Consider the following 27,248-nt stretch of genomic DNA (forward strand, 5'->3'; position numbering starts at 1 on the left):
CTAGAGGAGAGGTGTGAACAGCCCAACTGTCAAACTGACCCAGACAGACAATCCATAAACAGGCAGAGTCACAGAATGGTATAAGCAAGAAAATGCCTACTTTCTAAAAGTGGTATTTTCAAACAGTCAATTTAAAAACCAACTTCACTAAAAGATGTATTTTTAAATTGTGAGTTCAGAGACCCTAAACTCCACATTTTTATCTACTCTCAAAAGGAATCTGCGCTTTAAGGATACTTAAAGGCAGCCCCCATGTTAACCTATGAGAGAGATAGGCCTTGCACAGTGAAAACCGAATTTGGCAGTATTTCACTGTAAGGACATATAAAACACACTAGTATATGTCCTACCTTAAACATACACTGCACCCTGCCCCTGGGGCTACATAGGGCCTAACTTAGGGGTGCCTTAGATGTAGTAAAAGGGAAGGTTGAGGCCTGGCAAGTGGGTACACTTGCCAAGTCGAATTGACAGTTTAAAACTGCACACACAGACGCTGCAATGGCAGGTCTGAGTCATGTTTACAGGGCTACTAATGTGGATGGCACAACCAGTGCTGCAGGCCCACTAGTAGCATTTGGTTCATAGGCCCTAGGCACCTCTAGGGCACGTTACTAGGGACTTAGTAAATCAAATATACCCATTATGGATAAACCAATCCACAGTACAATTTATATGGGGAACACTTGCACTTTAGCACTGATTAGCAGTGGTAAAGTGCGCAGAGACAATAAACCAGCAAATATAGAGTCCAAAACCAGGAGGTCAGAAGGCAAAAAGACAGGGGAGACACGCCAAAAAGCTGCCAGGTCTAACAGTGACGTTTCAGTCAAATATTGAAGTTAGTATTAGAACTTTCCAAATGAGCCAGCAGACCACATCATTTTCCACTTGATGTTCACTTCTTTCCATTGTGGTGGTATTCGCTGACACAGCAGTAGTCTCTTATCTCTGTCCTTCCCCGCTCCTGCAATTAGAGACTTTATTGGAAAGTGATTCAATCTGTTCAATTTATTCTCAGCAACACAGTCTACCTGCTTTAGGCACATATGCTTCATTCAATACTTTAGGGATCAGTAGTCGGGAATCCACTGTTCTCTGAAGTCATGTTAGGCCAGGACTCGCAGTGGAAAGCCTTTAGCTACTTGCCATAGTGGGCAAAAGAGAGACAACTTATCTGATTGAGAGGATGTACTGCTGAAAGAGCAAACCCTACCCAAAACCCGACCTTAACCCTATAAGTACGGCTGTCAACCAATGGCTGATAGCAATACTACCTCCCAAGTGTGTCTTTCAGCCATTGGCTGGCAATAGGGAGGTACATAAGGGCCCCTCAGGTGCTCTGCACCAGCGGGATCCCTGTTTATTAATATATTTTTTTTACATCAGGCTGCTTCATAAGAACTTCAAGAGCAGTCTGATTATTTTTCCTTTCCGACAATGACAATCAGCTCTGGAATCTCCTCGTTGCAATGCAACCTCTGCCCAGTGGATCCCTGCTTGGATCCACAGGAGAGTGATCCCCAAGCAGTATCTACCAACTAGTCACCAGTGATGGGGAAAGCAACCCCTTAGACGGGGTTTGTGCTCCCCCAGCACATTTAATTGCCTCAGTCTTTCTGCCCCCAGTGGGCGTATGGAGGTAAATATCTTTGATCTGCCTGAACTGAGGGAGCAGAAAGCCCACTGACAGTAGGTAAAGATGTTTTTATAATAGGGATGGGGGCTGCCCGCCATGTCCTCACCCCAAAAAACATGGGTCATCGGTCTTTCTGCTTCATCCCTCCTGATGGCCCACTAGACACCAGGGAAAGGCTTTTTAAAAAGTAAATATAGATGTGAGGGTTGCCCAGAATGGGCATGGCAATTCCCCCACCCCTAACAGTGTTATGATTTCATCCTGGCAACGATTGTGGTTGTTGCTTGATTGGGGCTTCCACCCCCTCAACCTTTAACCTTATTTTTTACAAATATGCAAATAAGGCCCTAGCAGAGTTTTATACGGGTGCTCTTATGCACTCAATAGAGTATGTACCATTTACTGTTATTACATGTTTTATTCAACAGCCTTTTACTGCAATGGTTTAGACTGTACTGCTCTGTCGGTTCTGAAGCATGCCTAGTACTCTATCTTTGACAGTTGCTGAGACACTCCATATAGTGCATTGTCATTGTTTAAGCCATGGGCTCTGTTTTCCTCTACCGGTTCAGTAACCCACATTTGAAAGAATCCTGGCAATTGCTGACTGTATTTTCAACCCACTTTATTTTGGAGACGAGTGTAAATACATTAATGTGAAGCCCATCTGCATTTAGATCTCTTATCTTATACAACATTTTTACAACGATAAACGGCTCCTCTTGATGAAAGACATTTTGACTAGGAGAATGGCTCAAAGTAAATATTTACGTTTTTGATCTTATTTTAAAATCAATCGGTAACAGCTTTGAGTGCCTACCCTCTGCATTGTCTCTGTCGCAGCATGTTTTTGCACCCCTCATGCTTCATCTCACAATGCCGCAAGTTCTGCACACGGAGACTGTAAATAAGTGATTTAACCCCTTCGCTGCCAGGCCTTTCCCCCCCTCCTGTGCCGAGCCTTTTTTTGGCTATTTGGGGCAGTTCGCGCTTAGGCCCTCATAACTTATTGTCCACATAAGCTAGCCAAGCCAAATTTGCGTCCTTTTTTTCCAACATCCTAGGGATTCTAGAGGTACCCAGACTTTGTGGGTTCCCTTGAAGGAGGCCAAGAAATTAGCCAAAATACAGTGAAAATTTAGTTTTTTTTAAAAAAATGGGAAAAAGTGGCTGCAGAAGAAGGCTTGTGGTTTTTTCCCTGAAAATGGCATCAACAAAGGGTTTGCGGTGCTAAAATCACCAGCTTCCCAGCTTTCAGGAACAGGCAGACTTGAATCAGAAAACCCAATTTTTCACACACAAATTTGGCATTTTACTGGGACATACCCCATTTTTACAATTTTTTGTGCGTTCAGCCTCCTTCCAGTCAGTGACAGAAATGGGCGTGAAACCAGTGCTGGATCCCAGAAACCTAAACATTTCTGAAAAGTAGACAAAATTCTGAATTCAGCAAGGGGTCATTTGTGTAGATCCTACAAGGGTTTCCTACAGAAAATAACAACTGAAAAAGAAAAATATTGAAATTGAGGTGAAAAAAACATAACTTTTTCTCTACGTTTTACTCTGTAACTTTTTCCTGCAATGTCAGATTTTCGAAAGCAATATACCGTTACGTCTGCTGGACTCCTCTGGTTGCGGGGATATATAGGGCTTGTAGGTTCATCAAGAACCCTAGGTACCCAGAGCCAATAAATGAGCTGCACCCTGCAGTGCGTTTTCACTCTATACCGGGTATACAGCAATTCATTTGCTGAAATATAAAGAGTGAAAAATAGCTATCAAGAAAACCTTTGTATTTTCCAAAAAGGGCACAAGATAAGGTGTTAAGGAGCAGTGGTTATTTGCACATCTCTGAATTCCGGGGTGACCATACTAGCATGTGAATTACAGGGCATTTCTCAAATAGATGTCTTTTTTACACACTCTCTTATATATTATCTCCCGATAAAAATGATACCTCACTTGTGTGGGTAGGCCTAGCGCCCGCGACAGGAAACGCCCCAAAACGCAACGTGGACGCATCACATTTTTTGAAAGAAAACAAAGGTGTTTTTTGCAAAGTGCATACCTGTAGATTTTGGCCTCTAGCTCAGCCGGCACCTAGGGAAACCTACCAAACCTGTGCATTTTTGAAAACTAGAGACCTAGGGGAATCCAAGATGGGGTTGAGGAACCAGGAAAGATAGAATCACCACCCGGGGTCTCCTTACCAGTGGTGGAGGGACACCCTAGTCCTCAGGGTCCGTTTAGCACAGAGTACACAAATCAAGCGGAGTCACCAACTGGAGGAATAAAGAGAAGTTTATTACATAGATTATAGCTCGAGCTAATACAGAGTCCCAGGACAGTCAAGTGACTATCCTACGGAGGCTGCCCCTTCACTCTGGGGCACCCAACCTTATATACACACAAAACTGCTTAGTCAGAGGACAACTCCACCCCTAGCGTATTCAAGGTCCTCTGCGGCCTTCAGAATATTTCAGGGATACACGTGTGGTGGGAGAAGGTACAGATGCAGCTGGCAGGAGGTGGCAACGACCTGTACAAACCTGTTCTGGCAGTTACTGATTAAGCACAAACATTCTCGGAACTACGGTTAGAATAAGTAAATTACAGCGATAAGCAGATTGCAGCCCAAGGCTGTGAACACAAGGTCAATCATCAAAGTTCAGGAGGCTTGTCGAACACATGGCAACATAATAAAGATAAACAGATGCCTAGCAGCTATGGTGTATGATTAAGCTTATGTACATTTTCTCAATCCCTCCTTTTGCCATTGTGAGGCAAGTTTGAACGTCATTCAGTGTCTATGTTAATGGACATAAGGTCTTTTATCTCCTGCTCAAGGGAAAGCATAGCCGTGTGTTGAGGAGGGCGAACAGGCCAGGGGTCAAGGGATGCCATACAGCAACCGCACAAAGCAGGTAGGCACTGTACACAAAGACAACAGGTGAGGAATACAGCAGCAAGCACAAAAAGGAATATTAGTATCTTCCAGCCCCATTGGGAAATCAAACCCCAAAACCAGTCGGTTAAGGACCATGTTCCTTCATCTTGGTGTATTGTGGAAGCTATCATATGCAACCTTTGAATAGCTTTATACACTGAAGGGGCATTGTCTGGTATATAAACGCAGCAGCTCGATCCAATCAAAGTACAAACTCCACCACGGTCCGCCAAGATGATGTCAAGAACCATTCTGTTTTGAAGAGTAACAAGGCGGTCAGCAGCGAGCTCTGCAGTGATGTTACTCAGAGCTCCTGCTGTTTCATTCATTGTTGCTTCCACGACTCGTGTGAGATGTCTGATATCCCTACTGTTCATCATAGGGCACCAAAATGGAAGGACTCCTTTAAAGTAGTCCAATGCTTCTTGTGCTGAGGTATCTTCTGCAGATATTACCCCTCTCCGAGTCCTGTGGTGTTGAGGGCCAGCTGTGTAAGTTGGTGGTAGTAACCAAGCAATGTAACACGTGCCGGTCCAGGTGGGTACCAAGGAGGTGTAGGCATTATTACCACAAACAAAATACGAGTTTCGTGATGGTATCATGGTAGGCCAATTAGTTACATTCAATATTACTGTAGCATTACAGTTACTGGCACCTACACTTCTATTACCACTTTTCTGAAAACAAAGTGGAGCCTTGACCTGTGTTACAAAAAATCTTCGGCCAATCCGGGGTGTGGTATTGAAGGATAAAAAATATATGTCAGTAGACCTATTTCGTCGGTCAGCATATTCTGACTTTTCTTCCTTTGTTCCATAAACTCTCGTTCCAGTGGGCCAGCATAACCGGTATAAGTGGGTGACCAATAGTCCGGAATTAGTAGCATCCATTGAGGTAGCCCAAATGGCTGATAGTTCATACCAGACGCTGCAGGAGCCATCAAAAGAAAAAGGGAATGAAATATATGGCAACCTTCTTTGCACGGAACTCGGTAGCAAGCCACATATCCAACAATTTGTTCTATTTACAGCCAGCTGATGTTGATGTAACATAGATATGAAGGTATTGTTTTCATATTCCTTACGTCGTCCTTCCTCCTGGGGTGGTAAGGAAACATGGCTGTGTTCTGAAGGCGGTGGCGTAGTTCGTGAGACCTCTGAATCAGAATCATGTATTACCCACCCAATGCAGGACAGAAGTACCAAAAATAGTATTGTTATGGTGAGACAAGCGATACGTGGGCCTAATAGTCTTTTTAAATTACTTATTTTCTTCTTTTTCCTCTTGTATTCTTGTATAACACCCATTTCTCTTTATTGCTTGTCCCACTAGCAGGTCAGTCCGACCTAAGTGCTGCCCGTGACTGGTGGTAGCTTCACTGTGGGGTGATACCAGCAGTCCTATTGACACACTCTGGTCCGCCCCGACAGACAAAATCACAGCCCTGCAGCTATCGTCAGACTTAGTACAGGGGACAAGCAATCAGTTCATTGTTCATTTTCTTATTTTCGTGGGCGGAAATCGTATCTTGTGGACTGTGGTATGGTATGGTCAGGAAACAATTGTTCAGTGCGACCTAAATCTGAGGGAACCTCCTGCAGCACACTGTCGTTCTGTTTTTTATCACTCCGCGTAGTGTTGCTGAAATGGTCCTCAGTCGTCGGGTGGTCACCACTTTTTATTTCATCAGAGGGTACGAGTAGGGGTACTTTCTTACAGTGGGATGCATGTATCCAATTCTTAGCTCCCTCAACTTTAACTGCTGTTCGAGTAGCAAGAAGGACCTGTCGCAGACCTTTCCATCGAGGTTCGAGACTCTTTTTCCGCTGGAAATTCTTTGTGAGAACCCAGTCGCCAGGTAGTATCTTGTGACCTGGATCAGTGGATACTGATGGGAGTGCTTCACGCACCTGTTGGTGAATAGAACGCAAAGAATTAGTGAGTTCATTTAAATAGCCCATCAAAACAGGATGTTCTAGTTCTGAGTACTTGTGAGGTCGAGGGACCCCCCCAGACATTTGCTGGCATTCCCATCACTATCTCATGGGGTGACAACCCTGATCTAGAGTGAGGCGTCATCCTGACAGACATTAAAGCCAGGGGCAACGCATCCGGCCACCGTATACCGCGTTCTGCGCATATCTTTGACATCTTCAATTTAAGTGTGCCATTATATTTTTCAACTAGTCCTGCTGACTGGGGGTGGTTAGCTGCATGAAACTTCTGGCGGAGGCCCAACCCTTCACACACCCTTTTCATCACCTGCCCTACAAAATGACTCCCATTATCTGACCAGACACACCTTGGGACCCCAAACCGTGGGAAGAACTCCTTCAGAAGTACCTATGCGGTAGTAAGGGCAGTATTATCTTTAGTAGGGTAAGCTTCTACCCACTTACTAAACATACAGACCACAACTAGGACATATTTCAAGTTGTTACACCTTTCCATCTCAATATAATCCATTTGTAGTACTTCAAAGGGATACGTTGGTGGTGAAAAATGCCCAGCGGGGACTGAGGCACCCTTCCCTATGTTATGTTGTAAACAAATCATGCAGGATTGAACCAGTTGGTCAGCTATTCTTCTGATATTTTTATTAGACCAAACCGGATCAAGCAAATTACAGATGCTTTTTGCACTAACGTGTGCAGGACCATGGGCCATAGTCACTACTGGCAGAACGAATGCATCGGGTATCATCCATCTTTCCCTCTGTGACAGATCTGTCCAGCACAGCGTATTTTCATCTAACTTGGCCTTCCCTTCTTCCCATTCCTTTCTCTCCTGTTCAGTTGCCTCATCCTGTATCTTCCTGACACTCTCTACCGTGTTCCCAAATATTTCATGGGGACAAACCTTCTCTGTACTATCTACCACATACATGTGTCCTGTCTTTGCATACGCTGTATCTTTTGCTGTCTGATCGGCTAGGGCGTTGCCCCATCCAGTTTCATCTGTCACCTTTTTGTGTGCACTACACTTCATGATAGCCATTGTTTTGGGCAATGCCAGGGCAGAAAGTAAGTTAGTTATAAGGGTCCCATGTTGAATACGTGTCCCATGTGAGGTGAGGAATCCTCGTTCTGCCCACAAGCGACCAAATGCATATTGGCTGTCCGTGTAAACATTCACATTAAGTCCTTCACTTAACTCACAGGCTTGTGTTAGAGCTATTAATTCTGCGGCCTGAGCAGAGTTATGTGGTATTCTAGCTGTTTCAACTACAGTGGTAGCTGTTGTAACTGCATAGGCTGCAGAGGTAGTGCCATCGGGTAGCTTGATGCATGAGCCATCTACGTATAATATGCCATCAGGGTCTTTCAGTGGAGTGTCCTGTAAGTCCACTCTCCCTTTTGTTTCATCCTCCGTCCGGAGAATGCAGTCATGTATGTCATCATAAGAATCTTCAGTTTTTTCAGTAATTGGCAATAAAGTGGCAGGATTGAGCGTGTTGCACCTTTTTAATGTTATATGACTAGCTAAAAGTGTAAGTTCATAAGTAGTTAATCGTGCATTAGTAAGATGCTGTGTTTTTGTTTTGTTTAATAGTGCGTCAACAGTGTGTGGGACCAACAGGGTGAGGGGTGAATCCATGACTATCCCGGCCGACTGGTGCACTGCGACCGCTGCAGCGGCTACTGCCCGTAGACAACTCAGGAGTGCACGGGCCACTGGATCCAGTAGAGCCGAAAAATAAGCACAGGGGCGTTGTTTGCCGCCATGCTCTTGGGTTAACACTGATAGTGAACATCCATTTCTCTCGCCCACATATAACTGAAAATCTTTACGATAATCAGGCGTACCCAGTACAGGTGCTGTGCAGAGTGTATTTTTCAATTCATCAAAACCAAACTGAAAATCGTCATTCCATTCAATTGTTTCAGTACAATCTTTGTGGGTGAGATGCAAAAACGGTTTTATCAAAAGAGAATAATTAGGAATCCATTGACGACAGAAGGAGGTAATACCTGTAAAGGCCCTAACCTCTCTCTGTGTCCTTGGAACCGGTATGTCTCGTATAGCTTGTATTCTCTCAGCCGTCAACGTACGCCCTTCCTTAGACAGGAGGTGTCCTAGGTATATAACCTCCTGTCTACAATATTGCAATTTGGAGAGGGAGACCTTATGGTGATGGTGTGCAAGATGTTTCAATAAGGCTACTGTATCTGTTTTACAATTTTGTTCTGAAGTGGATGCTATTAAAAGGTCATCCACATATTGAACCAGCGTCGAGGAGTAAGGAAAAACAAGGGTATCTAATTGACCCTTGAGGGCCTGGCTAAAAATGCTAGGCGATTTAGTATAGCCTTGTGGAGCGCGACAGAACCGGAAACTGCGACCACCCAGTGAAAACCCAAAGATGTGTCTGCTATCTGGATGAATGGGAATGCTAAAGAATGCATTCTTAAGATCGATAACAGAGAACCAAGTAGCGGAGGCAGGTATCATTGTTAACAATGTTGTAATGTCAGGAACAACAGGGAACTGGGGTATTACAATCTTATTGACCGCCCGTAAATCAATAACAAATCGGAATCCTGGAGACGCGGTGCCATCAGATAATATTTTATGAACAGGAAGGACAGGACTGTTACAATCATTACCACGGGTTTCTTCAATGACACCCAAATCAATCAACTGGGTCACAATATTTTTGAGTTGTTCAATGTGTTGGGATAATTTGTATTGGGGAAGACGAGGCAATTTGGCATTGGCTTTCAAGCGTACGACATACGGTGGTATGTCCAGACATCCAACATCGTCCTTATGTGTGGCCCATAAAATGTCTGGCAAATCTCGAAGTTCGGGTGGAAGTGGTTTTGACAAAAATTGTGACGGGGAAATATTTGGACCTAAAGTGACATGAACTCCATCCGGAGAGCAATAAATGGTGGCGTACAATTTCTTTAATAGGTCCAAACCCAATAAATTCTCACTACAGGCCGAAGTAAGAATCAGAGGGGAGCTAATGGTGTAAGGACCTATAGCAACATGCAGCGGCTGGAAGACGGGGTTAGCCACAGGAACACCAGGAAAACCCATAGAGACGTTAATATTGCCAGACATAGGGACTCCTTGGACCTCTTCCTGTTTAACAGAACTTTTGGTGGCCCCAGTATCTACCAAAAAATCATGTGAAGTACCGTCTAATTGTACCTCAACGTGAGGGCCATTCTGCCTAACAGGAATAGAAACTGGTCCCACCCCCCTCTGTCGAAGGCTGTCCTAGTCAAAGGAGGACCCCTGACCTTCATACGCATCATAGTCATTAAAATATTGACGCTGGGATGAAGCATCAAAATAATTCGGGCGGGGGGTACTGTGGGACAGTGAAGGGGCCTGCTGGCGGGGTCTGTCTGCAGGACCAGACCTACCGTGTGGTCTGTTGTCCTGTTGCGGTGGGGGCATGGGGCGGCCTGTGGAGTTGTCCTTATTGGGGCAGTCATTCTTCCAGTGGCCCTCCTGCTTGCAATAGGCGCACTGATTGTAGGAGAGGGAAGAACGGGGAGGGCGTTGGGACTGACTTCTGTCATTGGGAGGTCCTTGTGACCTTGATCTGGACTGCTGTTGACGGGGCTGAGGATAGGCCTGCTGAAATAACACCTTTGTTTTCAACTCCTTCATTTTTTTCTCGTTCTTCTATCTCCCTGTTCTCATAATATTGGGCCATTGTCAGTATTCCAGTGGCAGTAGAGAATGGCCACGTACTTTCACACAATTTCAATTTTCCCTTTATGTCTGGTGATAATTTGTCCACGAATTTGTCCACAAAGAGTCTTAACCCCCCTTCAGTAGTCATGTCTTGGCTGCTGTAATCAGAAAAGACTCCCTCAAACCTTGCATAAAAGTCTGAAACACCCTCGTCCTTTTTCTGTTTACAGGCAGCCAATTTATCCCAATTTATCCTGTGTGGTGCAAGTATGGTCTTCATTAAATCCAAAATACGCAGTGGGAGAGCCAATATAAGTGGGTCTGGTTTCGCTCCCCCAACCCTGTCCCTTTCTGCTGCTTGCAATTGGTCCCACGTTCCCCCTAGTTCAGCATGGTCGTGTCTCCGTACTTTTGACCATACTTCCTGCGGGACTGCTGCTGCCATTAACATGTCAATATCGGGCAACGTCATAGTACAGGATTCAAGAATTTGTTGCAGTTCTTTATAATATCCTGCAGGATTCTTACAGGGGTCAGGTAAGGCGGCTTTTAGGGTATATGTTTCAGATCTTTTCCATGGGGTGTGTACCCACATTTGTTGAAAATGCCCTGCGGTAATAACTTGGCCAGCGTTATCCATCACCGGCTCTCGCCAAACCGGCGGAACCTCTCTCATGGGAAACATGGATGCCCTTATAGAAGGGCTACATGTCCACAGGCGGTCCCTATATACGAGAAGAGTAACAACATAATCATGTAGACCAGAACCAAACGGCAGTCCAGTAGAGGTGCGTTTTCAGAGGTCCACCAGTCCCGCGGGAGCTGAGGAACCATCATCCTCATATTCTTGTATTATAATGTTGCACATAAGGGTAGCTGCATGTAACTGAACTAAACTATCCCATTGTTTCATAGTGTGGACAATGTCCCTGACCCCATAGTCATTCCAATTAGTCATCCACCTCCGTGTCATTTCTTCAATGACATCTTCCTCTTGTGAATTAGAGAACAAGTGTCCGCGGAGGGTGCGCTTTCGCGGGGTCATGGGACGGGGGGTATGTGTGGTGTCTAAACAGGAGTCAGGGGTGGGCCAAACGGGGGCCAGTCGAGGGGTGTGTACAGTCGGGCGGGGTGTATCCTCTATAGGTCTGGTGACAGGAGGGGTGGTGGTGGGTGGCGGAGCACTCGCCTGAGATCCAACCGGGGGTGGCACAATAGGGTCACCTGGTGCAGGTTGAGGTTGTAGTGTAGGATATATTGGTGGAGTATATAACGGGGGTTTATCTAACATATCGTTTAAAAGGGGGTCTTCCTCTTGTGGCTTATCCACTACTGTCCTGGAAGGGTAACACCTATCAGTTTGTAAGTGAAGCCTTCGGTCATGTTCTAAAATTTTCTGTTGATGTTCAGCTACGTCAGAGTCATATACCTTTTCAGTCACCGTCCTGGTCTTATGTCTCTGTAATTCTTTCTCTGCCTTCCTACGTCTTTGGTCTGCTTCTTTCTGCCAAGTCCGTAGTGAATCAAACATCCCTGGCCTACTTTTTGTCACAAACAAACGTTCCTGTAAATAGTCTAATTTATCTTTATCAATATAATCAGACCTATGCCATATTTAACATATATATCATGATTCGGAGTCCCGGCCGGAGGAGCGGGGCATGTTTCCTCCAGGCGGGAGTCCGTACTGCAAAGACAACAACACAATTTCCTAAAACAACTGAACGCTGACATTCTTCCAGTATTTAAAAAAAAAAAAAAATTCTTACACCAGTGGTTTGAATACACCAAATGAGTGGCAAATATGCCCTTTGCTTCCTATATACTTAAATGGCAACTGAGGTCAGTCTTACCACTGATGTCGATCTTTGGAAAGAGCGATAGAAACGGTACAATACTCACAGACCTATTTTTAGACAGGAATCTTTCAACTCCCGTCCTTACCTGACACTTCTGTTATAGTCCGACAGTTGGGGACTCCAGTAGTTCACGGAAAACAGAGACCCAAATTCAGACAGCACCAGGAGAAGTCGAGCCGGCTGGAAGACACACAGTGGAGATCCGCAGGTCCACGACAGAGAACGAAGCTCAGAATCCGGTGTGGGGCGCCTCCCTTGGAAATCCAATCGTGAGTCCTCCGTCACCTGGTCGGTCCCCTGGATACCTGACTCGGGTCCCTGTTCGGGCGTCAACTGAGGAACCAGGAAAGATAGAATCCCCGCCCGGGGTCTCCTTCCCAGCGGTGGAGGGACACCCTAGTCCTCAGGGTCCGTTTAGCAGAGAGTACACAAATCAAGCAGAGTCACCAACTGGAGGAATAAAGAGAATTTTATTACATGGATTATAGCTCGAGCTAATACAGAGTCCCAGGACAGTCAAGTGACTATCCTACGGAGGCTGCCCCTTCACTCTGGGGCACCCAACCTTATATACACACAAAACTGCTTAGTCAGAGGACAACTCCACCCCTAGCGTATTCAAGGTCCTCTGCGGCCTTCAGAATATTTCAGGGATACACGTGTGGTGGGAGAAGGTACAGATGCAGCTGGCAGGAGGTGGCAACGACCTGTACGAACCTGTTCTGGCAGTTACTGATTAAGCACAAACATTCTCGGAACTACGGTTAGAACAAGTAAATTACAGCGATAAGCAGATTGCAGCCCAAGGCACAAGGTCAATCATCAAAGTTCAGGAGGTTTGTGAAGCACATGGCAACATAATAAAGATAAACAGATGCCTAGCAGCTATGGTGTATGATTAAGTTTATGTACATTTTCTCAGGGTGACTTGTGGGGCTCTGACCAGGTTCTGTTACCCAGAATCCTTTGCAAACCTCAAAATTTGGCTAAAAAAACACATTTTCCTCACATTTCGGTGACAGAAAGTACTGGAATCTGAGAGGAGCCACAAATTTCCTTCCACCAAGCGTTCCCCCAAGTCTCCCGATAAAAATGATACCGCACTTGTGTGGGTAGGCCTAGCGCCCGCCACAGGAAATGGCCCAAAACACAACGTGGACACATCAAATTTTTTCATAGAAAACAGTGCCTACCTGTGGATTTTGGCCTCTAGCTCAGCCGGCCCCAGGGGGGGCAGAAATGGCCTAAAATAAATTTGTCCCCCAACCCTCATCCGACCTGCCCCCCCCCCGGGAGCGACCCTTGCCTACGGGGTTGCTCCCCCTGCGTGACATTGGTGCCAAAAAAAAATCCCCGGTGCCTAGTGGTTTCTGCCTCTTGGGGGCAGATTGACCTAAAATCGGCCAATCTGCCAAATGGTCTAAATACAATTTGCCCCCCAGGGGAGCGACCCTTGCCTAATGGGTCGCTCCCCATCTCTGAAAAAACAAACAAACAAAAAAAAACACACAAAAAAAATTTGCCCTGGCGCCTAGAGGTTTCTGCCCCCCCTGGGGGCAGATCGGCCTAATAACAATAGGCCGATCTGCCCCCAGCGGGGGCAGAAATGGCCTAAAATAAATTTGCCCTTCCAACCCCCACCCCCCCCAGGAGCGACCCTTGCCTACGGGGTCGCTCCCCCTGCGTGACATTGGCGCCAAAAAAAAAATCCCCGGTGCCTAGTGGTTTCTGCCCCTTGGGGGGGTTGACCTAAAATTGGCCAATCGGCCCCCAAGGGAGGCAGAAATGGTCTAAATACAATTTGCCCCCCAGGGGAGTGACCCTTGCCTAATGGGTCGCTCCCCATCTCTGAAAAAACAAACAAACAAAAAAAAAAAAAAAAAAAAATTGCCCTGGCGCCTAGAGGTTTCTGCCCCCCCTGGGGGCAGATCGGCCTAATAACAATAGGCCGATGTGCCCCCAGGGGGGGGCAGAAATGGCCTAAAATAAATTTGCCCCCCCAACCCCCACCCCCCGGGAGCGCCCTTGCCTACGGGGTCGCTCCCCCTGCGTGACATTGGCGCCAAAAAAAAAATCCCCGGTGCCTAGTGGTTTCTGCCCCTTGGGGGCAGATTGACCTAAAATTGGCCAATCGGCCCCCAAGGGAGGCAGAAATGGTCTAAATACAATTTGCCCCCCAGGGGAGCGACCCTTGCCTAATGGGTCGCTCCCCATCTCTGAAAAAACAAACAAACAAAAAAAAAACACAAAAAAAATTATTTGCCCTGGCGCCTAGAGGTTTCTGGGGCAGATCGGCCTAATAACAATAGGCCGATCTGCTCATGACATTGGCGCCCAAAAAAAAATCCCCGGTGCCTACTGGTTCCTGCCAAAGGGGGCAGAAATGGCCTAAATACAATTTTCCCCTCCAGGGGAGCGACCCTTGTCCAAGGGGTCGCTCCCCATCTGTAAAACAAAAAAAAAAAATCCCTGGTGCATAGTGGTTTCTGCCCCCCTTGAGGGCAGATCAGCCTAATCAAAATAGGCTGATCTACCCCCCAGGGGGGCAGAAATGGCCTAAAATAATTTCCCCCCCCAGGGAGCGACCCTTGCCTAAGGGGTCGCTCCCCTTGCGTGAAATTCACGTAAAAAAAAACAACTCCCTGGTGTCTAGTGATTTTTGTCCCCCTTGGGGGCAGATTGGCCTCATAAAAATAGGCCAATCTGCCCCCAATAGGGGCAGAAATGGCCTAAATATAATTTGCCCCCTAGGGGAGTGACCCTTGCCTAAGGGGTCACTCCCCACACCTAAATCAAAAACATAAACAAAAACAAAAGAAAAAAAATATATATCCCTGGGGCCCCTCTGGGGGCCACCCCTGGGGGCAGAAAAGGCCTTCCCAAAAAATGCCCCCCCTGGGAGCGACCCTTGCCCAAGGGGTAGCTCCCTTATGTCCATTTCAAAAAAATAAATAAATCCCTGGTGTCTAGTGGTTTCTGCCCCCCTTGGGGGCAGATTGGCCTCATCAAAATAGGCCAATCTGCCCCCAAGGGGGGCAGAAATGGCCTAAATATAATTTGCCCCCTAGGGGAGCGACCCTTGCCTAAGGGGTCGCTCCCCACCTAAAAAAGAACCAAAACAAAAAAAAAAAGGAAAAAAAAAAGATCCCTGGTGCCTAGAGGTTTCTGCCCCCAGGGGGGGCAGAAAAGGCCTTCCCAAAAAAATGCCCCCCCTGGGAGCGACCCTTGCCCAAGGGGTCGCTCCCTTATGTCCATTTCCAAAAAGAAAAAAAAAATTCTGGTGTCTAGTGGGGTTTCAAAAGCCGGATTGCAAGCAATCCGGCTTTTGAAACGCTGGAAGAGACTTCAAAGGGAAGGAAATACATTTCCTTCCCTTTGAAGCCTCTCCGGGCCTCCCCCACGTGATTGAAAGAGAAATGCTGAGCATTTCTCTTTCAATCGCGCTGGAAGCAGAGATTCCAGCGCCATGGGGGAGACCCTGTGACAAATCGACGTCACGGTGGGGGGGGGGGTCAGGGTGGAAGGGGAAGGGCTTCCCCTTCCATCCCTGACATGGGGGAGTGGGGGGAAGCACACAGAGGGAGCAAGAGCGCTCCCTCTGGGCTGTGTGCCGAGGACGTAGTGGTTACGTCCTCGGCACAGCAGCACTGTGCCGAAGGACGTAACCACTACGTCCTCGGCACAGAACCGGTTAAAACCCAAAAGGGACAACCCCGTAACCCGTGGACCATGGTGAGTAGAACTTACATCAAATAAGTGGTCCTTGTGGGGGAATTGTAGCCCACGAGTTCCATGGCAAATAATGAAAGAAAAACCTTCCTCTTAGCTAAGGGTTTGTTCAGTCATTCCTTTATTCAAACTTAAAGTCTTTACTTTGTATTAAAAGATTCTGTTAGAAATGGGATCTTTGTGTGGCAGTCAGGTTACACCCCTGTCCAAGCACAGACCCTCACTTTAGTCAGGACAAAAGAGAAACACACCTGGTTACGCCCCACTCACCCCCTTGGTAGCTTGGCACGAGTAGAAAGGTTTAACCCAGAAGCAATGTGTAAAGTATTTGTACCAACACACAAAGTAATACAGTGAAAACACTACACAATGGACACCACACCAGTTTAGAACAATAGGTAATATTATCTAAATCAAACAAGATAAAAATGACACAAATCCAACATATACAAGTCAAGATATGAATTTTCAAAAGAATAAGAGTCTTACTCCATAAAAAAACAATGGAAACATTGAATTTCCACAGAGTACCTGTTTTGCGTTACAAAATAAAGCCGCACGGGCGAGCATATGGCAAAAAAGTCGTTGATGCGTCAATTCCTTACTCGCAAGTGAGGCTGTGTGTTGTTTCCTTTTCTGGTCTGGTCAGCGATGTGTCATTTATCTCCCTTGCAAGAGAGCGATGCGTCGATTTCCGGACAGGGCACCTTAGATCCACACAGGTTCATGATGCCTTTGATGCACAGCAACAATGTGTGAGAAATCCGGTCCCCCGATGTTAGAAAACCACGCTGCGTGGGGTTTACATCGATATCAGCAGCCGCAAGTGGTTGTTGCGTCGTTTCTGCAGCCGCGATGCATCGATTATACAAGCCGCGGTGCAGGTGGAGCATCCATCTTTGCCACTAAGTTGGGGTGCGTAATTTTTCAGACACATTGCAGGTGGTGCATTGAAAATTTCCCTACACAATGTTCTGTCTGTGGATTTCAGCCCTTGTTCGGCCAACTTCACCTTTCAAGGGCCCAGGGACTGCAAGTGGGGCACCACTTGGCAGGGCAGGAGTCTTAGCAGAGAGTCCAGGTGCTGCAGAGGAAGTCTTTGATGGCCCTCAGACTTCAGAACAGGGGGCAAGCTCAGTCTTAGCCCTTGGAGATTCTTCTCAAGCAGGAATGCACAACAAAGTGCAGTCTTTGTCCCCTTTAACAGGCAGAAAAAGCAACTGCATTATAGCCCAGCAAAGCCCAGTCAGGCAGCACTTCCCCTCAGCTCTTCAGCTGTTCTCCTTGGTAGAGGTTCCTCTTGAATTCAGAAGTAATCTAAGGTCTGGGGGTTTGAGTCCACTACTTATACCCCTTTCTGCCTTTGAAGTAGGCAAACTTCAAAGGAAAGTCTCTGTTTACAGGATCCTGCCTTGACCAGGCCAGGCCCCAGACACACACCAGGGGGTTGGAGACTGCATTGTGTGAGGGAAGGCACAGCCCATTCAGGTGTAAGTGTCCATTCCTCCCTCCACTCTAACCCAGATGGCTCATCAGGATATGGAAGCTCATTTTTTTGTCACTGTCTAGAGGAGATTCACGAGTAGCCCAACTGTCAAACTGACCCAGACAGGGAATCCACAAACAGGCAGAGTCACAGAATGGTTTAAGCAAGAAAATGCCTAATTTCTAAAAGTGGCATTTTCAAACTAACAATCTACAAACCAACTTCACTAACAGATGTATTTTTAAATTGTGAGTTCAGAGACCCCAAACTTTAGATTTCTATCTGCTCTCAAAGGGAAACTGCACTTTAGGAATATTTAAAGGCAGCCCCCATGCTAACCTATGAGATATAGGCCTTGCAACAGTGAAAAACGAATTTGGCAGTATTTCACAGTTAGAACATGTAAAACACACCAGTACATGCACGACCTTTAACATACACTGCACCCTGCCCATGGGGCTACCTAGTGCCTACCTTAGGGGTGCCTTACATGTATACAAAGGGAACGTATGGGCCTGGCAAGTGGATACACTTACCAGGTCGAATTGGCAGTTTAATACTGAACTGACAGACACTGCAGTGGCAGGTCTGAGCCATGTTTACAGGGCTACTAATGTGGGTGGCACAATCAGTGCTGCAGGCCCCCTAGTAGCATTTGATTTACAGGCCCTAGGCACCTCTCGTACACTTAACTAGGGACTTACTAGTAAATCAAATATGCCAATCATGATAAAGCCAATTACACATACCACTTGACATTGGGAGCACTTGCACTTTAGCACTGGTCAGTAGTGGTAAAGTGCCCAGAGTAACAAAAACAGCAAAACAGAGTTCAGCACCCAGCAACAACCTAGGAAGTAGAGACAAAAAGTTAGTGGAGACCACGCCAAGGATGCCAGGTCTAACATGTTCATATCTAAGAATAAAACTTTTTGAAAAGAAAGCTTCTCAATGCAAAAAACTCTTGCTTATACATATATCCTGTATAGTGACAGCACAGTGAAGGTGAGTAGGTTGAATTCAAAGTGCGCTATATACATTTATATACAGATGTGGCTGAACCAGATATAATTGTCTTAGATAAAATCCAAAATGATGATGTTAGAGGGCACAACTTAATGATCAACAGTTCACATCAAAACCTGCCATTTCGACCCAAAACACTATATTCATTACAAATGGGTCACCATCACGACAAAATATTTGAAAAGGAAGCACCATATATTCCACTCCATCTGGCACCAACCACTAATCATTTTGAAACCTGCACATACTGCCATCTCATACCCAGTAGGCCACTAAAAATCTTGCACAAGCCACTAATACCTCACAACAGAAGCCCATTAGCAGGGTGCTAGTCGCTGCCTCATACTCCAGTGGAGGCCTGGAAATTAATCATACTCTAGTTGCCACCTCAAATGAATCTGTATTGGTTGCAGAGGTCGGCCCAGACATAGATAAACAATTTTTGACAAACAGAAACCCAACACTTACAGAAGTAATTGATGTATGCTATGAGAATTTGTGAATCACACTATCACCAGGGAGGGTATCCTGGCACTAAACTGATGTGTGTGCGCGCCTAGCCCTGTCAGTAGTAGGTTGGTTAATTGAAAAGCCAGGACTTCGGCTAAAGTTATAGTAAAGTTGCAAAAAAACATTGAAATTCATAGTTGCACATGGTAACCAATCTCTGATGAACAACATTAGATAAGAAACAGCTGTGTGCGATATCAACTCCTGCAGCTTCAGAGCTACCAGCTGGAGATGCCTATTTCATGTTATGGATGTGGATAAAAAAAACATATTGACAATTTTACTTCATATCCTGCAGTTGATAAACGGTGTAATAACTCTAAAAAGATTGGCCATTTTTAATTTGTCTGCAGTGCTGGGAATTGTAAAACGAGGATTGCAAGTGTACTTGTGGATAATTGTGAAGAAAAACGGAGATGTATGAAAGTGTAATCCTGACTTTGAATTTGAACGTGACGGAGCAGAATACAAAGAGAACTAAAGGTCTTTTTTGTGACGCAATAATGGATGGTATGCAGATTAACGAGATGGTAAGTTATAGGGCACCAATTACCATTTTGTCTGACAAGACATTTGACAAAATTGGCATACGACCAATAGAGTATTTTGCACAGACATCAATTCATAAACTTTTTGTGACCATGAAATCAATTGGATCAGCTTTTTCAATGGTCCAGTTGAACACCGGGGGCACAAAACCTAAATAAAAATGTATGTGGCTGAAAGGGAATTGATTTGGTGGCGTTAGAAATATTTAGCATTTGCAGGGTTGTTGCTTAAACCAGGTTCAGAAACTCCAATATTTCTAGAAGAGATGCTTAATGTAAGTCATGATATCAAAGAAGATTCTGTTCAAATATTGATTTCTAAATTTCCATTTGTTTTATGTGATACGATCAAAACTGTTTAAGGTTTTGAACTTGACATCAAATAAAAAAAAAAACTTTCTTCCCATTGAGCACATGGTGAGATCTGTACCTTTTTATTGTAAGGAAAGATTTTAAGACATTGTTGGATAATCTCTTTCCAGAAACCATCATAGAACCAACAGCCTCATCAGTGATGGGTTTCTAGTGTCGTTTTTGCAAGAAGCCGCTCTAAAGATTTACTTTAATGCATAGATTTACCCACTTTAAATAGGGATATTTTGCTAGAGTTCCACCCTTTGCCCAATATTCAGGCGATCTTGGCTATTTTGGGTCAAGTAAGACATTATCCTTCATAGACTTGCATTCAGCATACCATTAAATTCCTTTGACTAGCAAAGCACAAGCATAAACAGCATTTGTGACAACTTTTGTGACTTAATTTGAGACATACAAATATCTGTTGTTACCTTTTGGATTGGCTTCCTCCGGTAGCGTATTTCAGAAATTGATGTACCACTTATTCTTTGTTGTGACCTGGAAAATATTTAAGCGTTCCAGGATGATATTTTAATATTCCAGGAAAAATGTTTGGTGCTTAAAAAAGTGTTGTACATTTTAGACAATAACAGTATGAGATTCAGCCTCAAAAAGTGCAAACTAATTGTCCAGCAGGAAGATTAGCTTGGACATTCCATTTCGTCTGAAGGCATCAGGCCATAGTCTGGTAATCTTGAGGCTATTGAGAATGCACTATCTCCCTTGAGACTTTGTATTATGCCAGGTTTGTTTCTCGGTATGCCTTATTAGTCCTACCACAGAGACATTTATTGAAGAAGGGATAAAAGGTTGTTTGGCCTCCTCTAATCAATCAAACTTTTTAGGAAGTGAAGATTGTGGCTATGGGTGAGCCTGCTTTCACTGTCTATGCGTCTGGTGCCAAATTTGTAATCCGTTTTGATGCCAGCATCAGAGTTTGACTACTGTGTTTGTACAATGGATCAGTTATAGAGAACACATAGCAGCGTTTGCCTTTTGAACATTAGCGGCCCCCGAAAGCAAACCTAGCACCATCAAGAGGGTAGCTCAGGCTTGTCTATGGGAGGACCAAGAATTTCAAACATAGGCTTGAGAGCAAACTTTTGATGTTCAGCCTGACCACCAAGTATTTATTTATTAGGAGGAAGTGGTTTGGGGAAAAACATCTGCACGTCTTGTGAGATTTTTGTAAAAATTACAGGAGTACAACATCTGTGATATTTGTACAAGGCAGTAAGAAATTTAGATTGACCTTCAAGGACGCTTGTAAAGGAACCAATTTCTGACTGTGATTGCAGTGAAGATGCCATTGAAAAACATTCTAATATTTGCAATGGATTGGACTGGGTTACTGCAACCAAAGTGGATGCTGTTCTTCAGTAGGTAATAGCCTATATGAGGGAAGGGCGGCTCAGCAATAGGAATTTATTGGGGAATCTAAAATCTTTTGCACAAGTGCCCTCTGAACTCCCATTTGAAGCGTGCATTTGCTTAAGACACAATCTGATTGTACCCCGGAGTCTGTATAACCCACTGATCAAGTTTGGATTTGAGAGACATTTGTATGTCACACGATATGTAAAAAACTAAACTTAATTGATTTATGCACAGAGTTTTTGCTCTAGATCAGTAGTTCTTAATCTGTGGTCCCAGGACGCCTCGGGTCTGCAGTGCCCATTTACGGGGGTCCACTACTGTTTGGAAAATTCAGTATTGTTTACAGGTTAAAGTGTATAAAACTAATAATGCAAAATGTTAAATTGGAAATTTTAAACCATTCTGTAAATATGAAGGAATTGAAAACTGAAGGCTACATATTCAGTTGGTACCCTCAGATTGATTTATGGGAGCAGTGAAAGTGCATCTATCAGAATGTAGTGTGGCTGATGGGTGGCCTCAATTGAATTTAGAAAAAGTTCAACCTTCCTATTAAATTATACATTTAGATTTTTTTTTTTTTTACATTTGTTTGTGCTTGTTTATGTATTTTTGTGTGTTTTATTTCTTTCTTTTTTGTTTTCCAAATCATCAATATTGCTTTGACATAGACCCCAGGATTCCAATAATGACTCAGTGGAGGTCACCAGATGCCAGTAATGATTAAGGTGTTCCACAGAAGTCACTGGGTTAAGAACCACTGCCCTAGTCAAACACTGGAAAACACATGAAAAACTACTAATATTGGTACCTTTTCCTGATGTCCTCTTGGAGAAATTGGCTTTGGACATTTCTGGTCCATTCGCCCTATTGCCAAATAACATGAAGTACTTAATTGTACTTGTAGAATATTTTTCTAAATGGTTGTACTTATCGTCCGTTGATTCATCTACCACCAATAATGTAGTTAACTTTCTTGAAGATGCGTTCCTCAGGGTTGTCCAAAAAGCATTGTGACAGAAAATAGGACACATTTTGCGTCTCAAGAGATGGTTATATTTCACATTTCCACAGTGTCACATGGGTAACTCCCTTTAGGTTACTGAGGAGAAGAGATCCCAAGAGCAAATTGCAACAAAAAAAAACACATAATTCAGAGAATGGCTCTAAAAAAACATGAGTTGGAGAAAATATGTATCTGAGGGTTTTATCCAAACAGGTGAAAGGAAAACATTAAACTGAGTCAAAAGGGGAGTGAAAGTACTTCACTTTGCTGTAGGAGCCTGGATTCTTCTGAAGAAACATTTTAGGAGGTCTAAGGGTGACCAGGTACTCTGCATCAACAAATGTGTTGAAGATCACAAAGGCATCAGTTGTATTAGAGGAAAATGGGTGGTGGAACAGTAGTTCCATTTACTGCTGAATATGCTAAACTTATAAGCAGCCATAAACTAGATAATCTTGGTTGATTGAAAAACAGTGACTCCGTGTTAACCACTGATGTAATATCTGGGTTAAAGTCTTCCAAGAATGTCAGTAATTTAAGTGGACTACAAGTGGATCAGAGGGCATACCATGACAATTTTCCAAGTCAAGAAATCAGCGATATGGATAATCAATTATCCTTCTCCTCTGCTGTCTTAGCTGAGTTTCTGTCATTGTCTGAGACTTCAAAGGACTCCAACGCAAACAGATTGCCTGTTGAATCTCAACAACAGGAGAACATTGGAGGGGTTGAAAGGATTTTCCCAAATGAAAACCTGAGTTAAAGACAATATGAAGTTAAACTATCCACTAAGTTTGCTGATTTTTATAATGCCTTAATTATCTTAATTTTTGTTTATTTTATAATGTCTCCATGTCTTCCCTTAAATGCTTCAAAGATGAGCTTGTCAGTAACATTTTGTTTTATCTTTTATTCTCCTTCCTGTAAAAAGGGAGATGTTGTAACATGTACCTTTAACTTTTATTACATTTTTTGTTGTCTAGCCTTTTACTGCAGTGGTTTAGTATTGGAATGTTCTGTCAGATTTGAGTGCAACTAGTACTCTCTCCTTGACAGTTGCTGAGACACTCCAGACCCTACATTGCCTGTTTTGGTCATGGGAGCTATGTTCCCCTGGACTATTCCAATAAATCACATTTGAAACAATTCCATCAATTGAGGCTTAAATATTAGAGTAGAAGCTTTTTAAGCCAGGCATTCTCACTCACCAGTGTCTTTCATTTTTCTCCTGGATGCCCTGTTTTCACCCAGGGCATCCACGGCCTCATTTTTGTTGGAGGCTGCGGGGGAAATCCAAGGCCCCTGCGACCCCAGCTGTCTACTAGGATCCTTTTCTTGAGGCCTCCTGTGCTCTAAAAGGGCAATTTATGTGGGGGAGCTTGATTTCAGAGCTTATTGGGAGCCTTAACTCTACCCCTAGCTGGCACAGCTGCCTAATTCCTTCCCACCAAAACTTAAAAGGTGAGCCCCTCTGTGTTTGACTCCAGAGATCTGGCCCTCTTCCTTTGATTCTGTGGGCCTGGGCTACCTCAGTCCAAGTGCAGTGTGACAAACTAATGATTAGATGTAGATTTCCTCCCTGCTGCTTCATTTCTTAGGGACCAAGTCAAGCACTGTTAGTGGGTGTGTTGTGTGTGAAGGCCTTTGTTCCCCCTGCTGACAAGAGTAATTAACTTGGCCCAGTGTGGGGAAATAAAAAAGGCCCAGAATCTTATTATGAGTGGAGCCAGATAAATACAACAATTCTTAAAGTTCTATTAGAGGTGTATGTGTGATGTTGGGTACACATTTACCCTTCGATTGATACCTCGCTGGACCCTGTAGGCTAAATGGGGTGAAACTGCAAATTTCTCTTACAATGTTCACATTCAGTAAGCACTACTTTTAACCTCCTTGACCATTTGTCAACCATTCCCCCTATTCCCCATTAAGAGGCTACATGGCATAAATTTCCCACAGTATTAGAACAGGGTTGACTCATTGCTGAATTAAATAATGTTTTGATTAATTTTGTTTGCAGTACTATTGTAATGGTCATAAATATAGAGTATTAAAGGACTATGGCCCTCATTACAACTTTGGCGGTCTTTTTGTAAGACCGCTGAAGTTGCGGGCGCCGAAAGACTGCCAGTGCTGGCGGTCTTAAGAACGCCCTATTATGACCGATTTCTGAATTCCGTCTGAAATGGGGGCGGCATTCTGCCATAATCGTGCTGGCGGTCGGCATTGAAGAGGCGGTTCCACTGTCGGCACTGCCATGCCAAAAGGACGCCGCATGCCGTATTAAATTCAATTTATTTATTTCATGATTTGGAACTCCACAGAGGTCCACAAACACAAGTAATTAATGAAATACAATACATAAAATAAAGATAAAATCTACCATAAAATATGAAAGATGGGTTATCTGTAGAATTTGATACATGCAAATTGCTGCCCAACAAACAAAATATATTACAAAGTCGTTACCGTTCGATATATAAAATGCATCAGTCCTAAGAAAATAACTTCTACATAGTGCTATCGAATCTCTACCCCTCTGGCCTGTTTCACAGTTAAATTCCCATAAAGTGCCTCGTAATGTGCAAAAGAATAGTTTATTAGGAAAATACATACTTATTACACCCACCAATGAATAATAAAATCAATATAGTTTTAGAAATTACTTTAAAAACGTAAGTCCTAAATCACTCCTCCTGAGTGAATATTAACATTCAGAAAAAAAGGTTTCAGACATTTTTCCCTCAGAGTAGCTAAAGAGGGACAAACAAATAACACATGCTTAAAATCCATAAAAAATGGGTTATCTGTAAAATTCAATACATCCAAATTGCTGCCCAGCAAGCATGTATTACAATATCATTGCCGTGCGATGCTTTGATCTGTAAAGTGCATCAGTCGTTAGAAAATAACTTCATAAAGTGCTTTCGAATCTCAACCCCTCTGGCTTATTTCACAGTGCAATTCCTATAAAGTACATCAAATGTGCAAAAGGATAGTTCTTTAGGAGAATACATTCCTATTACAATCACCAATAAATGATAAAATCAATATAGATTAAAAAATGGCTTAAACTTGAAAGTCCTAAAACATAATATTTCATTCAGTGGGTTATACATTGATTCCAAAACCTCTCACGCTGAGTGAATGTTAAAATTCAGATAAAGCAGGTTCAGCCATTTTTTCCTCAATGTAGCTAAAGAGGGACAACCAAATAACACATGCTTAAAGTCCTGCACCCCCAACTGACAGAGATCACAGATGTTAAAAGATCCATCCCAATTGGAGGTTATATCTTTGAGTGGCAATCTATCTAAGCTCAGCAAAATATAGAAGCGCCTCACCCCATGTGGTAGATTTCAAGATAACTATGGTTGAGAATGTTTAAAGATTACTGATTTAGTTAATGCCACAAGTCTCCTCTTTTGGCGACAGGAATTGATGTGCAGCGAGAATTCTTTACACAATCTAACCTCTTTTAGACTCTTTTTAAATAAAAAGGGCACAAAGATAAAATAAGGTCAGAGTCAAACTCAAGCATTTGCAAAGCAAGGTTATAATTTCTAAAGAACTGGGATATTTCTCTTGGCGTACCAAAGATTTCTTTGTATGCTAGATCTCTTAGAGTAGATTCCGCACTGTGTACTAGGCAAAAAGCCATCCGCCGCTAGGACCTGTAGATAGGTGCTCTTAATACCAAATTTGAGCCTTAAGGCTGCCACAGATGCCAATTTTTTACAGGAAACCAAGCGTTTTATAATCTGCCCTTCTAACTTATTTAAGAACTCCCTTTTGGAAATCTCTATATATTCTATGGCATACAAGAGAATGACCGGGATCTTCGCTTGAAAGGTCAGTAAATGAGTAAAATGGTGCCAGCCAACTTCATTATAAAAGGCCAATAAACCTTCTGCCTGAGAGAGAGCCTTACTGACATTATTATGTATATGATCTTGGTCGCTAAGTGAACAGGATAACGTTTTCCCCACGTAGCAATACGTTTTTACCCACTGCAGCTTATGTTGACCCAGGGACCAAGAGAAGTAAATTTTTTCACGTGATTTATTTTCCCTAAAAACCATACCACTTGAGACTTTAATGCATTGATTTGTCAGTGATGATGCTTGGTGTAGTAATTTAAGGCACCCAGGTGCCTATTTAGACCTTTCAGGATGAGGTAAATCACCACTATATCATCGGCATATAAAAGGCAGGAGGTCGGACGCTCTCCGATTTTGGGTGCAAAGCCTTCAGTGTTCTCTACAGTGGTAGCCAGATCATAAATATATAATGAAAAAAGCAGTGGCGCCAGCAGACAACCCTGCTTCAATCCATCTTTTGTGGGGAATTCTAAAGACAAACCCTGCTCTCCACCTTAAAGAACTTTACACCAAGTGGAAGAGTGCAAGGCTTTGACCAAATGTAACAGGTTTGCTGGGACGCCCAACTTAAATAATTACTTTCATAGGATGTTACGATCTATCCTGTCAAAAGCTGTTGAGAAGTCTATAAATGCAGCATATACGACTTCACCAATGATCCTCACATATTTTTCATTTAAAATTATATAGGTCCTATGTTTGCTGGTATTATGAGTTAATCAGAAGGAGGGAGACAGAAGCGATAAAGGGTACACTCAGCCTCCATATATAATATAGCATAGATCAAAAAGGAGGAGTGAACCACACCACTGTTGATACAACAGTCTTTCCAGGGTAGTTTGGGAACCCGCAGCTTCTATTTCCACCAGTGTATATTATCCCCACTGGTGGATAGTTTCATCATCTGGTCTGTTACCTACCTAATGGATTCTCAAGGTGAGTGGCACCTCCACCAGGGATAAAATAGTCTGGATGAGGGTATTGATGGGATCTGTAGAAAAAATAAAATTACCTCCTAAAACTCTGTGTGAATTCATTGAAAGACAGGATAGGGTTAAGGTTAAAACCAAAGTGATGTAGTTCAGATGTATTACCAATCCTTAGAGTATAGTGATATCATCTGGTCTACATGTTTCGGCCATAGGAACCTCTGTGGGCAAATTGGCCTTCATCATCAGTCAGATCAATATGTAAATTATGGAATAGTTATGTAACTGTAATTTAATTG

The 27,248-nt window shown here is 43.7% G+C and overlaps 1 protein-coding gene across 2 annotated transcripts in view; it reads left to right on the forward strand.

The window, feature by feature from the left end:
* The window catches only part of METTL15 (methyltransferase 15, mitochondrial 12S rRNA N4-cytidine), a 759,979-nt gene that overhangs the window by 63,887 nt on the left and 668,844 nt on the right, over nt 1–27,248 (forward strand). Inside the window, exon 1 of one of the 2 annotated variants that reach the window (XM_069221972.1) lies at nt 19,253–19,381. The exons of the other annotated variant lie outside the window; for it this stretch is intronic. Coding sequence (XP_069078073.1) covers nt 19,268–19,381 — 114 coding nt within the window. The 5' untranslated portion in view covers nt 19,253–19,267. Of the gene's footprint in view, nt 1–19,252; nt 19,382–27,248 lie in introns of those variants that run through there. 2 annotated transcript variants of the gene reach the window in all.

This window comes from Pleurodeles waltl, chromosome 3_1 (genome assembly GCF_031143425.1).
Source record: "Pleurodeles waltl isolate 20211129_DDA chromosome 3_1, aPleWal1.hap1.20221129, whole genome shotgun sequence".
NCBI lineage: Eukaryota > Metazoa > Chordata > Amphibia > Caudata > Salamandridae > Pleurodeles > Pleurodeles waltl.